The sequence below is a fragment of the Scaptodrosophila lebanonensis genome, unplaced genomic scaffold (assembly GCF_003285725.1).
Source record: "Scaptodrosophila lebanonensis strain 11010-0011.00,11010-0021.00 unplaced genomic scaffold, SlebRS2 tig00001410-arrow-pilon, whole genome shotgun sequence".
NCBI classification, from domain to species: Eukaryota; Metazoa; Arthropoda; class Insecta; order Diptera; family Drosophilidae; genus Scaptodrosophila; species Scaptodrosophila lebanonensis.
Genome location: NW_022060738.1, coordinates 5,455,277 through 5,469,134, shown reverse-complemented (window position 1 = coordinate 5,469,134; position 13,858 = coordinate 5,455,277). Strand labels below are relative to the sequence as shown.

The 13,858-nt window shown below is 40.7% G+C and overlaps 8 protein-coding genes across 9 annotated transcripts; 3 read left to right on the top strand and 5 right to left on the bottom strand.

Moving 5' to 3' along the window:
* Positions 1-1,396: 1,396 nt before the first annotated feature.
* LOC115630602 (methyltransferase N6AMT1) lies at positions 1,397-2,369 on the bottom strand. Its single transcript, XM_030527222.1, has one exon. It carries the CDS (start codon positions 2,341-2,343, stop codon positions 1,666-1,668), a length of 678 nt encoding a protein of 225 aa, XP_030383082.1. The 5' UTR covers positions 2,344-2,369; the 3' UTR covers positions 1,397-1,665.
* On the bottom strand, positions 2,316-2,796 carry LOC115630603 (SNAPIN protein homolog). The gene has a single exon (XM_030527223.1). It carries the CDS (start codon positions 2,749-2,751, stop codon positions 2,350-2,352), a length of 402 nt encoding a protein of 133 aa, XP_030383083.1. The 5' UTR covers positions 2,752-2,796; the 3' UTR covers positions 2,316-2,349.
* Positions 2,797-2,968: 172 nt separating this feature from the next.
* On the top strand, positions 2,969-6,611 carry LOC115630480 (transportin-3). The gene is made up of 5 exons (XM_030527060.1): positions 2,969-3,152; positions 3,252-4,343; positions 4,407-4,573; positions 4,756-6,123; positions 6,312-6,611. Exons 1-5 carry the CDS (start codon positions 3,039-3,041, stop codon positions 6,370-6,372), a joined length of 2,802 nt encoding a protein of 933 aa, XP_030382920.1. The 5' UTR covers positions 2,969-3,038; the 3' UTR covers positions 6,373-6,611.
* A 1,169-nt stretch (positions 6,612-7,780) lies between these two features.
* On the bottom strand, positions 7,781-9,366 carry LOC115630606 (sorting nexin-20). Of its 2 annotated transcripts, none has more exons than XM_030527226.1 (4): positions 9,264-9,366; positions 9,065-9,205; positions 8,315-9,008; positions 7,781-8,252 (listed from the first exon to the last, which is right to left on the bottom strand). In XM_030527226.1, coding segments are annotated over exons 1-4 (972 nt in total). In that variant the 5' UTR covers positions 9,265-9,366; the 3' UTR covers positions 7,781-8,116. The 2 variants fall into 2 exon arrangements, with proteins under 2 accessions (XP_030383086.1, XP_030383088.1); XM_030527228.1 differs by having other exon boundaries at positions 8,315-9,005.
* Positions 9,367-10,068: 702 nt separating this feature from the next.
* On the top strand, positions 10,069-11,028 carry LOC115630581 (gamma-secretase subunit Aph-1). The gene is made up of 2 exons (XM_030527199.1): positions 10,069-10,518; positions 10,579-11,028. The coding sequence occupies exons 1-2, from the start codon at positions 10,123-10,125 to the stop codon at positions 10,900-10,902; spliced, it is 720 nt and encodes a 239-aa protein (XP_030383059.1). The 5' UTR covers positions 10,069-10,122; the 3' UTR covers positions 10,903-11,028.
* Positions 11,020-11,718, bottom strand: LOC115630582 (transcription initiation factor TFIID subunit 10b-like). The gene is made up of 3 exons (XM_030527200.1): positions 11,514-11,718; positions 11,278-11,447; positions 11,020-11,224 (listed from the first exon to the last, which is right to left on the bottom strand). Exons 1-3 carry the CDS (start codon positions 11,710-11,712, stop codon positions 11,129-11,131), a joined length of 465 nt encoding a protein of 154 aa, XP_030383060.1. The 5' UTR covers positions 11,713-11,718; the 3' UTR covers positions 11,020-11,128.
* Positions 11,719-11,882: 164 nt separating this feature from the next.
* LOC115630688 (transcription initiation factor TFIID subunit 10b-like) lies at positions 11,883-12,602 on the bottom strand. Its single transcript, XM_030527338.1, has 3 exons — positions 12,376-12,602; positions 12,140-12,309; positions 11,883-12,086 (listed from the first exon to the last, which is right to left on the bottom strand). Exons 1-3 carry the CDS (start codon positions 12,572-12,574, stop codon positions 11,991-11,993), a joined length of 465 nt encoding a protein of 154 aa, XP_030383198.1. The 5' UTR covers positions 12,575-12,602; the 3' UTR covers positions 11,883-11,990.
* Positions 12,603-12,689: 87 nt separating this feature from the next.
* LOC115630657 (transcription initiation factor TFIID subunit 10) lies at positions 12,690-13,353 on the top strand. Its single transcript, XM_030527298.1, has 2 exons — positions 12,690-12,981; positions 13,047-13,353. The coding sequence occupies exons 1-2, from the start codon at positions 12,727-12,729 to the stop codon at positions 13,302-13,304; spliced, it is 513 nt and encodes a 170-aa protein (XP_030383158.1). The 5' UTR covers positions 12,690-12,726; the 3' UTR covers positions 13,305-13,353.
* The last annotated feature ends 505 nt before the right edge of the window (positions 13,354-13,858 follow it).

Genomic DNA, 13,858 nt, shown 5'->3' with positions numbered 1-13,858 from the left:
TGCGCGGTCGACGACAACCCTCAAAAAAAACCCAGACAGGGTGGTAGAGCATTTAAGAATATGACTTCCTATGGATGCGTAGAGCAGGGGTAGTAGCTACTAATACATACATACGTAACTCATTGATTGGCATTTCTTTTAGGATGTTGCAGGGATGTAAATACCGGTTTTAACTCATGAGCCATATGCAACCAACATACACTAAAAAAAAATGTTGTTAGTCCCAGAGGTACCCGACAAAAAAATTGAATTTTGGCTACTCTACGTACCTTAATATTATTCTGACAAGCGAGATGGCGGTCTGTAAATATGGAAAAAATTTGATTATCGATTGTGATACAATACATTCATTTGAAAGGTCTTGGTCTAACCAATATCAAAGCCGAGGTAGATTCTACGCTGGGAGAGTCTGGTCCTTTGTGTACACCACTAAATATTAGGTGGTGAGCTGTCAAGACGATCCTCTCAGAACTAATAAATAAATGAAATGGTTCGTGAAGACCCCCGACAGAAAGTATGCGATGTTGATTTCACTAAAACAGAGTGTTTTCATAATTCACTAGCATGGGTGAAGCCTGAGGTGAGAAAAAAATTAAAACAATGGACTGAAAAGGTTGGGTATTTCTGGGGCATTGAAATATCTGGATCTAGCTAACTAAAAAGATCAAATGGCCAATGCTAGAACAATAAAGAGTCTGTGGATAAATTATATGCATAAATAAAAAGGTAAGTTAATTTTACTTTTTGAAGTACTTGTAGAAAAAAATATGCACAAAATAATAGGTAAAATTTTTAAAATATCAAGAGAAAAACCGTACACAATGTACTGCACTGTTTTGGAGATTGGAAATGTTGTATTGTCACGAACCATTCGAAGATGATTGAAGAGCGAATGAAGGGCGCGCCACTACCTGGCAGGATCGCCCGCAAAGTTCAATTGATTCTAAATAAAAATTTAATTAGAACAAAAACCGAGTTTTTTAAAAAGATACAAGCTTAGAATAATATTCTAAAAGATATTTGTCGGAAATGTATATCACTATGCCCGAAAGATTTGTTAAATTTAATAACAGACGGAACTCTAACTAGTGATAATCGAATGTTATTTACTTAGTTTCTTAGTCACACATATTAACGGGACTATCCAAAAATTAATAGTTTACTTTTGAAGGATAGGAAATGTTTTTTTTTTTAGGTTTTCCTTGAAAAATTATGAACAAATAAAATAAATAAGCATTTTTGTAAAAAAAATTAACATCTATTCTTTTGTTTAGGAGGTATATACATATGTGTAGTATTATAAACCATTTTTGCATGAATGCAGATGTTTCATATACAGTGACCTCAAATGCTTTAAAGTTTTATTTCTTACACATTTTTTAAAAGTATTACAGTAAAAATTCAAAATATGCCACTACACTTCTGCATTTTTAGTTTTTCCAGGTTTGAATGTTTATTTTGAATTTCATGCGCTATGGTTTTGTTTCTTTCATCCTTCGGCCACAGAGATAGAAACGAAATTTTGTGGTGATTTAGGCAATCACTAATATTTTTGATTTGGATAGTTACAGTATTCAGCTTTTAGCTATTCCCAATTCATTTGTTTATATGTATACTATTGCAAATTCAAGTCACCGATTTATTGTATAACATACTGCCGGTGAACTAAGATCTAGTTATTTTTAATATGTACAAATATTCGCCGGGAATACGACGTTCCATATACTTGACAGCCTTAAAGTTAAGACTAACTAGCTTATCGATAATTTCATCTGGTTTGTTCTCGCGTAGGAGTAATAAATAGAAAACGCCCTGCGGCGATAGAATGTCATTCAATTGCTGTAATAAGATGTCTGTAATGCGACGCCCATCTTTCCCACCGGCCCATGAAGAGACTAGGTTGCGTTGTGTAGACATGTTGATGTGTCGACTCTCCGGGCTGGCCTCAAATAGTTGGTTATGCAATTCCTCATCGCTAGTCACTACATATGGCGGATTAAAGAGTAGCACATCGACACTGCGCGTACGGAGAGCGCTGGCTAAGTTGCAGCGAATGCTTTCTACTTTCGTGGCATTGCGATTAGCCGTGCTTTTCGTGGCGTTGCAGGCATGCTCATTTATGTCTGTGGCTAGGCAGAGGGCACCATGGGAGAATCGTTTGGCTAAGGCTGTAATAATAACGCCACTGCCAGACCCTATCTCAAGGCAGAGACGAGGCTGCAAGTTATCAAGAAATGTTAAATCAGCCTCCAATGCATCTAATAAGAGAAATGTATCCTCTGCAGGTTCATAGACGTGTTCGTACTCATGTGACGTCAGATGGTCTGTGTAAGGGGTCTCCATGCCAAACTATGATATTTCAGTGGTGAGAGCCGAATCCAATAATGCTTGACGACGCCGCTGCTCCTTCTCAATGAGCTTGTGCAGGCCGGCGAGGCGTTCTTGGCTCGAGCTGAGTACGTTTGTTATTATGGTCACTTTATGTTTGACGTTAATCAACTCCTTGACTTTGTCTGCGAACTCAGGAATCTGATTCTGGGCCTTTTCAATCTCTCGTAGCTGCGCCGCAAGTGCATCCAACTGCCCACGCAGCTCCACTTGCAATTGTATTGTGTTGGCCACACGCTCGTCAAGTTTTTCGATGGTAGGCTTAAAGAGATTGGTAACGCCTTCGGCCAAAATGTCACGCGTAGAATTGTTGCAGAAATTGTTTTCATCCAAGGACGTGACGGTGCTATCGGAGTTGTCCATTTTAATGCATGGTCAGAGTAGAGCTGTAAAGCTTTCGATGGCCGCTTCGATGGTCCAAACCTATCGAAATCATCGAGAGTCGGACAGCTCTAATACGGAACTCAGACCAAAACAAGACGCACAGGGTGATTCTGACCACAACATGTAAACGCACATTCACAATAACTGCAAGGAGAAATTGTGAATGGCAAATAATGCAGAAATGTGCACACACTATATTTCCAAATATATTTAGCAAAATTTAATGAAATTCCACCCTAAATGCATTGATTACACAAGCTCGAGCAATGGACACATACTCTGTTGATGTAGTGTATCAAGCGATCAGTGCACTATTCCAAGGAAACAATCCCAAAGAACAGGAAAAGGCCAATAAATGGCTGCAAGACTTTCAAAAATCGGTAAGTACACACATCCATTCACCACAATTCGCAGTCCCATCGGGGTGGTCGTGGCCGGTCCGATGCTTACCCAGATTTAATTCTGCTACATCTATGTAGATCTACTCCTGGACCATTGCTGATGAGCTGCTGCACCAGAAGCGCGATCTTCACGCCAATTACTTTGCAGCGCAAACCATGCGTAACAAAATTCAAAACTCCTTCAGTGAACTGCCGCCACACACTCACGAATCTTTAAGGGATTCGTTAATTACACATATTGGGCAAATTGATGAGCGTACGGATAATGTGATTGTTACACAATTAAGTCTGGCTGTTGCCGATCTAGCGCTTTTAATGGCAACGTGGCAGGAACCCATCAATGATCTTCTCAAGATGCTGGCCCCCCATCCTGCTGCGGTTTGGCCACTACTGGAAGTGTTAAAAGTTCTGCCCGAGGAAATAGACTCACGGTACTTGCGTCTAGGCGCCAACAGAAGGGAGGAGGTTCACAAACAGTTGGATGCCAGCGCCGAGTGTGTGCTTAAATTTCTGTGCATGTGCCTGCAACGCGAAGATTTGGATAAGCAGCGCATTTTGAATGCCACGCTGCGCACCTTCAGCGCATGGTTGGTAATTCATGCCTTTCCCTCAACGCTCATCTATGATAATCCACTCGCACAAGAAGCATTTCGGTTGCTCAGTCAGCCGGATACATCAAGCAAATTGCATGACAATGCCGCCGAATGCGTTTGTGCACTAATCTCGTGCATTGGCTCAAACAATAGCGATTACCGCAACAACGAGTCGCATGTGGAGGCGCAAATCTTTAGTGCGGTGTGCATGTTGGAGCCAGCATATCATATGAGTGTGGCGCACGAGGATACGGATAAAACCATTAACTATTGCCGCATTTTCACATCGCTTTGCGACGCCTTCTTCTATGACATGCTGTCGAATGAGAACGAGCCGCACCACTCGTTGAAGGGTCTGGATCTAGTCTTGCTTTGTGTGGGACATTTTGACTATGAGGTGGCAGAGATTACATTTCATCTGTGGTACAGAATAAGCGAGGACCTGTTTCAACGGTACAATGACAAATTGACAGCACATTTTAGGCCACATATTGAGCGATTGATTAGTGCCCTCTATCGTCATTCACAAATGGAGAGCGATCACGACGGGCTTATCGAGGAGAGCAACGCTTTCTATGTAAGTGCAGTCGTATTCTCCTTTTTCATATATATATTTAACTATATCGATTATTCCATCCAGGACTTTCGGCGCAAGGTTTCTGATTTAATTAAAGATGTTGCATTTATAGTTGGCTCTGGAGCGTGCTTTAAACAAATGTTCCTCATTCTGCAAGCGCCTGAAACGACATGGGAATCAACAGAAGCAGCGCTTTTTATCATGCAAAATGTCGCCAAAAATATATTGCCGTAAGTGTAAATAATATTGCATCGAGAGATGGGAACATCTATACTATACTTGGAAAACTCCAGAGTGAGTTTTATCCAAGCTGGCAATAAAAAAGCAATTCAATTATCTCTCCATGTCATATTTCGATGTCATATTAGAATATAAGCCACAGAACCTAATTAACCATTTTCTTTTATTGCAGCGATGAGAATGAGGTCATACCCAAGGTGGTTGAGGCAATACTAAATATGTCGGAGCAGACGCACATTGCGGTGCGCTACACTTCGATTCTACTGATTGGCGAGCTGTGCGACTGGATCGAGAATCATCCGGAGTCGCTGCAGGCAGTGCTTAATTTCCTTTTGTATGCGTTGCAACAAAAGAATGGTTTGGCACCAGCAGCGGCTATTGCGTTGACCTCCATTTGTGCTGCCTGCCGACAGAAAATGGTTTGTCACATAAGTGGTCTTGTGGAAATCGCGCGCAGCCTGGACAGTTTTCAAATTAACAATGAAGTGGCCATTGGCCTGCTGAAGGGCATCTCCTTAATACTGACACGCTTACCGCGGGAGCAATTACAGCCTGCATTACGGGAAATCGTTGGTTTTCAACTGCAACCACTTGCTCATCTCGTAGACAGTTTCTCGCCCACGACTCCACTGCAAAAGGGGGATCGCACGGATCCGGTTTATTGGATAGATCGCGCCTGCGCCATTATACGCCACACAAACCCCGATGTGTCCGAAAGCGTTGAGCATCCCACAGTTGCAATATTGAACGATGCCTGGCCGCTAGTCTCGCGAGTGATGGATACGTATCAGAGCGATTTGAGAATAATGGAGCGCACTTGTCGGCTGTTACGTTACTCGGTGCGGATGGTGCGGAAACAGGCTATTCTCCTAGTGGAGCCGCTGATCAAGCAAATGGTCGTGCTCTATGCGCTGTACCACCACAGTTGCTTCCTTTATGTGGGCTCGATACTCGTCGATGAGTTTGCCAAGTCCAATGAGTGCATATCGATTCTCTTGGAGATGCTGCAGGCCTTCATTGAGCCCACATTTAGTCTGCTGCAATTGGATAACGGGCTGCGCAATAATCCGGATACCGTAGACGATTTCTTTCGTTTGGCTTCGCGTTATTTAGACTGCTGTCCATTGCAGCTGCTGCGGAGCAATCTAATCACGCCCATCTTTCAATGTGCACTCATTGCTTGCTCTCTAGATCATCGAGAAGCGAACTCTTCCGTAATGAAGTTCTTTAACAATCTGCTTACCTGGGGACGCACCAACAATTCACGACATGCCGAATGTCGACCACTAGTCGTTGAGATAGCCATACAGCATGGCGATGCCTTAGTTGTTAACCTAATACATGCCTCGGTCTTCTCGCTGCACTCATATATGTTGGCCGATGTGGCCGAGGTTCTTAACGAACTGAAACAAGTAATAACCAGTGCGCAGATGGAAAAGTTTCTAGCACATGCACTTGAGGCGCTGCCCAAAAAGAATAGTGGGGGCTATGTGACGGCCACTCAAGAGCAATTAGACGAGTTTAGTAGCACGGTGTTAAGGTAAGAGTGACTTGTGACTCAGCAAAGACATTGCTAATTGAATTGGTTGTAACAACCTTTCCTGCCATCGCATTTAACGTACATTTCTATTTACATATGTATGCTAAACTTCGTTACATTTTTATTTTATGAATATTGTTCAATGCCATTTACATTTCTTTAACTTATTTCGATTCATCTTCTTGCAGAGCGGACACAACTAAGGCCATTTCCCAGGCTTTGAAGACGTTTACGCGACTCTTCCGTTGATCTCCACGAAAGGATATGAGAATCGGAGAAATATTAGCCTCATTACGAATTGTACATTTTATCGTTTTAATGGAATCAATTAAAATTAACAAAAATGAATGTTTGTTAAAGACAAATAACCTATGTACGTATTTTTAGTTAAATACTATGACATGACTTTAATTTGCATTAAATTGTAAGTGAATTTAAGTAATAGAAATAATAGTTTTTAAAATAAAATCTAACAATGACACATCAAACGTTATATTCTTCCAATAATGCTGTTTTAAATTTCAGTATTTAAACAAATTTAATACCACAAAACTTTAACTTCTTTATTTCAACGTCAACCATTTTAAAGTTTAAGGCAAAACTTTGTGATGATGGAGACATACACCTTTCTGATCTATGTATCTATAAAAATTGATTAAACTTAAACTAAGAAACCACTAGCATGCCCGGCTGTCTTCGTTCCGTCAAAAATTATTTTATAATAGCTTCAGGGCGCAATTAATTTCCCGACATCAAATTAATCGCTGAACACTTCAGTTTTTTAACGAAGGAATATACAAACTTAGTACAGTGGTCAAAATTTTGAATCCACAAAGGAATATACAAACATAGTACAGTGGTCAAAATTTTGAATCCACTTTTAAGAAAAGAGAGAGTATAATACCAAATAGATAATTGGAATGTGTGTTTATACTTTTGCAATCCTGTATGTTTAATCTTTGAAATTTCTCTGCCATATTTGATGTCCTCTTAGAATTGGCTTTGTTTTTTCTTTATGGTTGTGACCTGTTTAGAAATAAATTTGCAGAGTTGTGAACACTTTTTTGACAGCTTCCAGAAAAATTAGTAACACAAAGCATCGTACCCGTTTAGACTTGCGGAAATTAATTATTAATTACCAATAAGCAATAATAAATAATTATAAAAGTGAAGGCTTCGTAAAATATAGGCGCAAAAAGTGTAAAAGAAAAACTGTCTTCCACAAGCAAACGTTGAATTTTGCAGCACATTAAAAAGAAAATCCAAACAACCGCCGTTAAAATCGCAACACATATTAGTTTAGATAATAATGTTTATGTCACAGGACAAACCTTAAGAAATTACTCACATAGAGAACATTTTTGTGACCGAATACCACGAAAGAAACCGCACATCAGTGAGAAAAACACTATTATGCGTCTGATTCTTGACAAAGAGTACCTTAATACACATATAAGGCAATTTGCAAAGTAATTTCAAATATTAAACACATAAGATCGCAAAATTATATGGATATTTTAACTATCTATTTGCTCCTGAAAATATAATGCAAAATGCTTCTCGTTGCATGTGGACGATTTAAAATGTTGACCTCTGTATACAAAAATCCCAGATTGGAAGTTTTGAATTTAAAAAAGTCACGCTGAAACAAATATAATAAAGTGCACACTTTTCCATAATTTATTTGCTAGAACTATTCAAAATATAATCACAATGAGGAATAACCCAAATACCAACGAAAGTACACACGTATCTGTATGTATGATGAATTAAATAAATACGTATTGACAGAAGGAGTAGCTAATGTGCTTTTGAGATTCATGATACGTGCAATAAATTATTGGAAAACAATCTCTGGTTAATACTACAAATGTCAATTTTGTCCTTAAACTAATTGCACTTTGGGATCGCACACATTTGAATTGAATGAATTGATGTCGTCTAATTGCACTTTAAGCTTAGCTATGCTAGGTTCGAGTTATTTAATGCAGAATTACATGGTCTCAGTACGTGGATCGATTTTGTGAATGGCCTGCATTAAAGTTGTGGTATTAGTTGTGTTAATGCCCTTCTTGGTCATGTCAGTTAAACGGTCTGTGATGGGCTTTTGATCCTGACCGCGCTGCCACCTGTAAAGGTAAAGGGGTTAGCAAACCGTGACCATATTGTGTGTATGTTGTTAGCGACTCACCACAAATGCGCGCAAGTGTGTAGAAGGGGAATATAGAGAGCCAGCAAATCAATGTCGCAGAGGGTATCGAAACGTGCCAGTGCCAGCAGAGCCCATCGCTCTGCCGAATGATGCGGCACAGGGGAATTGGTGCAGGCAGCCACCAAACGGCAGAGTATTAACAACACGGGACGGGAACGATCCATAAAGATTTTGTTGAGCAGACGAAAGCAATTCTCCAACATTGGAATGGCTAATTCGTTGCGTCTCTCATCCAAAAACTGACACGCCTGACTGAGCTCTTGGTCCTGCAGAAAATGCAGAAAGGCGGGCGAGTCGCGCAACAAGTGGTGACCAGCCACATAGGTGAGAAATGCTTCAAAGGCATCGCTGCGCTCTGCAATCAAGTCCGAGGAGAAATTCCCCATTAACACCTTGCTTGGAAAGTACTTGTTGGTCATGGCATTGGGAAATTGCTGACGCAGCGCCGCATACAGCTCTCTGAAGTCCGTGTAGCGCCGTTCAATAGTTGCTGGCTGGGTGTCGACGCTGCTGCTGTCTTGCCGCACGCTCAGATTGTAGACAACATAGCGCTTCATTTTAGGATCTTCGCCCTCGGGCGGCATTATGCGGGCCAGCAGAATTTCGAAGCGAAGCATTGTTGTGCCCTCGGTTGGTGCTTGATACGTTGTAGGCGGCCGCTCCCAAAACCCTACTAATATTAGAATAGATTGGTCATCAATTAACGCAAAGTAATTAACATATACAGACCCTTTTGCAACGTTTTGTCACCGCCAGTTTGCGGCTGTATGGCTAATACGCCCGCCTCAATGCCAATGGGACTCTCCAGATCATCTGGGTCTTCCACGGATGGTACATGGGGCAGTTGTTGCTTTTGCATTGCAGCATGCACTTAAATGGATTATAAACGCTTAGCCGTGGACTGCGGGTAATCGTGATGGGAACGTACTTTCTTTTTTTTACCAATAATCATGCACGTCAGCTCGTTTGCAGTGCAAAATTATGGAATTCTTATAACAGCTGTGCAGTATGTTTTTTGTTTTGATATGAGTGACTAATCCGTTGGTGAGCGTAAACAACTGCACCCAAGAAAGTGGGCTGCCTTTGTCCCAGGGTATAATGAACACGCACCGCCATTATGCAGGCCTGTATATGGTGTTCTCTTTTTGTGACGTCACTAGTGCGTCGTGTCGTAGTCATTCACGCATTGTCACTATTCTTGCTGCGACTTGTAATTTGCCGCGAAATTAAATCTGAAAAAGCTTGTATTCTCGAATTTATCAGACTTAGAGCAAGTTATAAGCTTTCCCAAGAATCCGCCACTTAGTTGTTAAACATTAAAGCAGTGGTTTTATCTGAAATTCAGTGTGCCACAGCCAAAAATGGCCCTGTTTACAATATTAAATGAACAGAGCAACAGGGAAAATATATTTATCATGGAGAGAAAAACAAGTCGCAGGTTTTTATTAAATAGCGTCGTTCGTACACCGTGCTCATTCACAATAGTTGGCGGAGCTAAGCACAATGAGGCATGCTTTAATGCATAGTACCTTCTTTTTATTTAACGCAAATAAAACTTGAATGAAGTCTTAATTCACTTGCATTAATTATTGTATTTATGTGAAATAATGCATTGACAGGTTTTTCAAATTTGTTTGAAACCCTCACTTTGTTTACATATGCGCGCGTCGTACGCAGCGACATATTGCAGCTAGTTTGTTAGCTCGGCAGCCCTGGCACAAATTGCTTCTTGTTGCTGCTGCGAAAACACCCACGGCTTAAGGAAAAGTGCAAATTGTGTGGAGAAAATGACGCTACCCGAGTTCTTTGGCTGCACCTTTATTGCCTTTGGGCCGCCGTTTGCACTATTCGTATTCACTATCGCCAACGATCCCGTACGGATAATTATACTCATAGCAGCCGCTTTCTTTTGGCTGCTCTCCCTGCTCCTCTCTTCACTTCTTTGGTTTGCAGTTGTGCCGCTGCGTGACGTATTGGTCTTTGGAGTAGTCTTCTCCGTGCTTTTCCAAGAGTGCTTCCGCTATATAATCTACCGTATACTACGTAGTACGGAGCAGGGATTGCACGCAGTGGCTGAGGACAGCCGCATTACTGACAATAAACATATATTGGCCTATGTTTCTGGCTTGGGTTTCGGCTTGGTCTCCGGCATGTTTGCTTTGGTCAATTTGCTTGCCGATATGGTGAGTGCAGCAGCGAGTCCTTGAAACTCTTTTTCTTAATGGCTTTCAATCTATTTTCAGACTGGACCTGGCACCATGGGCTACAATGGCGGCACAGAAATATTCTTTGTTGTCTCGGCTGTGCAGGCTTTGTCAATTGTATTGCTGCATACATTCTGGAGCGTGATATTCTTCAACGCCTGCGACAATAACAAATATGTGCAAATTAGCTACGTAGTGGGCTCTCATATGCTTGTCTCCCTGTTGACGCTCTTAAATGCCCAGGAATTATACAAGACTACTCTTCTGATTAATTATACTATTACCATCGGTACGGGTGTGTTGGCCTTCCGCGCAGCTGGCGGCAGTGCGCGTAGTTTTAAGAGATTTATAACGTGTCAGTAGTTGAGACAGACTGCTCTTAAAGTATTAGTAATCGATATGTTAACATCTGATATTAACTACTCAAATACATTATTTTGTAATTTAGCTTAAACTTTGCTTCAGTAAATAGTTCCATAATTTAATAAACATATGCGGTTTTATTTCTATTGAACGGTTTGTTGTCGCTGTGTAATGTAATTTATATGTATATGTATAATCTAAAAAAAAATTGAAGGACGCCCCATATTCACTGGCTATAGTCCATTTTGCGCACATTGATGCCATAGTCAGCCAATGCTGGCTGCAAATCTTCCATGGTCAAGGTGAACTTGCGATCCTTGGCCTGCAATGCAAAACTTTTAGAATCGATATCATATGATCGCGAAAATGGCTCACCTTCGATCCCCCGGGTGTATTTACGTTTTGCATATGCGTGCGTGCTTTAGAGTGTTGCAGGGCATCATCAATTATGTCCGACATGTACTTTTGAGCAGCAATGGAGATTAATCTCACAAGTCGCTTGTCATCGGCTTGGAATCCGCCCATGTTCAGATAATGGGATGTTACTGTAAATAAATTAAAATACATGACCATGGAAGTCAATTGTCGGCCAAATTGTCTAAAAAACTAACCTGCGTCCGGTAAGAGGGGAGTGTAATCTTCCAGTTGCAGCATAAAATCACTCAGATGGTGCGAAGAGGACGTAACTCGCTCGCCACTGTTGCCAGCACTTGCTGCAGTGGCAGAGGGAGTCGTACCGGTATTCTGGCTAGAACCGCTACCGCTTGGTGCATTATTGTGGTAAATAATTCCAAAGTTTGTGCCCACCATTTTTACAAAGTTGTTTCGATAAATAAGTTAAGATGTAGAGATGTGCACAATAGTAATGTTGACGACGCCGTGTTATCGACCTATCGATAAAGATGTTTTTACAGTCTCATCTAAACGATAAGCGATAGTCGAAATTTAAAATTTTATAATAATGATAATTTTTTAATTAATAATTTAATAAACATATGCGGTTTTATTTCTATTGAACGGTTTGTTGTCGCTGTATAATGTAATTTATATGTATATAATCTTAAAAAAAATTGAAGGACGCCCCATATTCACTGGCTATAGTCCATTTTGCGCACATTGATGCCATAGTCAGCCAATGCTGGCTGCAAATCTTCCATGGTCAAGGTGAACTTGCGATCCTTAGCCTGCAATGCAAAACTTTTAGAATCGATATCATATGATCACGAAAATGGCTCACCTTCGATCCCCCGGGTGTATTTACGTTTTGCATATGCGTGCGTGCTTTGGAGTGTTGCAGGGCATCATCAATTATGTCCGACATGTACTTTTGAGCAGCAATGGAGATTAATCTCACAAGTCGCTTGTCATCGGCTTGGAATCCGCCCATGTTCAGATAATGGGATGTTACTGTAAACAAATTAAAATACATGACCATGGAAGTCAATTGTCGGCCAAATTGTCTAAAAAACTAACCTGCGTCCGGCAAGAGGGGAGTGTAATCTTCCAGTTGCAGCAAAAAATCACTCAGATGGTGCGAAGAGGACGTAACTCGCTCGCCACTGTTGCCAGCACTTGCTGCAGTGGCAGAGGGAGTCGTACCGGTATTCTGGCTAGAACCGCTACCGCTTGGTGCATTATTGTGGTAAATAATTCCAAAGTTCGTGCCCACCATTTTTACAAAGTTGTTTCGAGAAATAAGTTAAGATGTAGAGATGTGCACAATAGTAATGTTGACGACGCCGTGTTATCGACCTATCGATAAAGATGTTTTTACAGTCTCATCTAAACGACAAGCGATAGAGTCTAAATTTTCACTGACAGACAATGGCTACTCAAGATGAGCATATGGATACAAAGCAGGAGGAACTGGAAACTGTGGTGATAGACTCTGACGAGATAAGGGATGAGCCAGAGACAGATTCACACTCGGAGACAGAAACGGATGAGGAGAGTTTTGATCTGGACGTAGTACCAGTCCCAGCAGCTCAAGAAGAGGCTGATTTGGACGAGCTACTGACCCAGCTGGAGGATTACATGCCTACTGTGGCTGACGCCCTCACGCAACGGGTGTTAAATACCGTAAGTATTAATGAAGTGGTATATTTATGTACAGACAAGTAAATTACGATGAAAACTGCTTTCAGGCTGGTTTTGGAACAATAGACCCACGAATTGTGCGTATTATTTCAGTGACTGCACAGAAATTTATTGCTGATATCGCCAATGATGCACTGCAGCATTGCAAAACGCGCACAACAAACATTCAGCACTCCAGTGGTCATGGTTCTAACAAGGACAAGAAGAACCCCAAGGACAGAAAATATACATTGACAATGGATGATTTGTTGCCAGCATTGTTGGATCACGGCATAACCATGCGCAAACCTCAATATTTTGTTTAATGTGCTATTATTGCTTTATTACACACCTCAACTTTTTCAACGACTTTAATGGGCGATTCAGCAAATGTAATATATAAGCTATTTCCAAGTCGAACGATTTAATTGGATGTATTAGGCTTAGTATAGAATTGAATTTCTAAGCAAGAAAATTTGCGTTTAAATAAAAAGAGAATAATAAAACGTACATTATTCAACTTGGTCGTGCCAAAGTTTTTAATAACTCCCTTTTCACGCGAAAAATTCTAATAAAATACAATAATTATTTTTACTGATTTGTATATTTAAGGTATATCTCTTATAACTTCTAAAGTCCTTCCCTGATGATCAAGCTCCAATGTCCAAATTTCCTTCAGAATAATATACTTTTGAAATTTATATCTTTCCCAGCTTTGCTCTTTCTAGCCTTACCGAACTGTCTTTTCCCATTCCAATTTATAGTTGGATATAAGCTTTATATCAAAATCAAGTTTTTTGTGATGTCCACGAGCTGGCAGTTGAAGCTGTATGTACATATGTATGTACATCTTAACTATGTATGTACATATATATTATAA

Excerpts from the sequence above, each read along its gene's own strand:
- LOC115630602 (XM_030527222.1), bottom strand. The coding sequence starts at position 2,343 with ATGGAGACCCCTTACACAGACCATCTGACGTCACATGAGTACGAACAC.
- LOC115630603 (XM_030527223.1), bottom strand. The coding sequence starts at position 2,751 with ATGGACAACTCCGATAGCACCGTCACGTCCTTGGATGAAAACAATTTC.
- LOC115630480 (XM_030527060.1), top strand. The coding sequence starts at position 3,039 with ATGGACACATACTCTGTTGATGTAGTGTATCAAGCGATCAGTGCACTA. Across the intron at positions 3,153-3,251 it reads TGCAAGACTTTCAAAAATCG|ATCTACTCCTGGACCATTGC; the intron begins GTAAGTACACAC and ends ACATCTATGTAG. Across the intron at positions 4,344-4,406 it reads AGGAGAGCAACGCTTTCTAT|GACTTTCGGCGCAAGGTTTC; the intron begins GTAAGTGCAGTC and ends TATTCCATCCAG.
- LOC115630606 (XM_030527226.1), bottom strand. Across the intron at positions 9,009-9,064 it reads TGACAAAACGTTGCAAAAGG|TAGGGTTTTGGGAGCGGCCG; the intron begins GTCTGTATATGT and ends TTCTAATATTAG. Across the intron at positions 8,253-8,314 it reads CACACTTGCGCGCATTTGTG|GTGGCAGCGCGGTCAGGATC; the intron begins GTGAGTCGCTAA and ends TTACCTTTACAG.
- LOC115630581 (XM_030527199.1), top strand. The coding sequence starts at position 10,123 with ATGACGCTACCCGAGTTCTTTGGCTGCACCTTTATTGCCTTTGGGCCG. Across the intron at positions 10,519-10,578 it reads TCAATTTGCTTGCCGATATG|ACTGGACCTGGCACCATGGG; the intron begins GTGAGTGCAGCA and ends ATCTATTTTCAG.
- LOC115630582 (XM_030527200.1), bottom strand. The coding sequence starts at position 11,712 with ATGGTGGGCACAAACTTTGGAATTATTTACCACAATAATGCACCAAGC. Across the intron at positions 11,448-11,513 it reads TCCCCTCTTACCGGACGCAG|TAACATCCCATTATCTGAAC; the intron begins GTTAGTTTTTTA and ends ATTTATTTACAG. Across the intron at positions 11,225-11,277 it reads ATACACCCGGGGGATCGAAG|GCCAAGGATCGCAAGTTCAC; the intron begins GTGAGCCATTTT and ends TTTGCATTGCAG.
- LOC115630688 (XM_030527338.1), bottom strand. The coding sequence starts at position 12,574 with ATGGTGGGCACGAACTTTGGAATTATTTACCACAATAATGCACCAAGC. Across the intron at positions 12,310-12,375 it reads TCCCCTCTTGCCGGACGCAG|TAACATCCCATTATCTGAAC; the intron begins GTTAGTTTTTTA and ends ATTTGTTTACAG. Across the intron at positions 12,087-12,139 it reads ATACACCCGGGGGATCGAAG|GCTAAGGATCGCAAGTTCAC; the intron begins GTGAGCCATTTT and ends TTTGCATTGCAG.
- LOC115630657 (XM_030527298.1), top strand. The coding sequence starts at position 12,727 with ATGGCTACTCAAGATGAGCATATGGATACAAAGCAGGAGGAACTGGAA. Across the intron at positions 12,982-13,046 it reads CGCAACGGGTGTTAAATACC|GCTGGTTTTGGAACAATAGA; the intron begins GTAAGTATTAAT and ends AACTGCTTTCAG.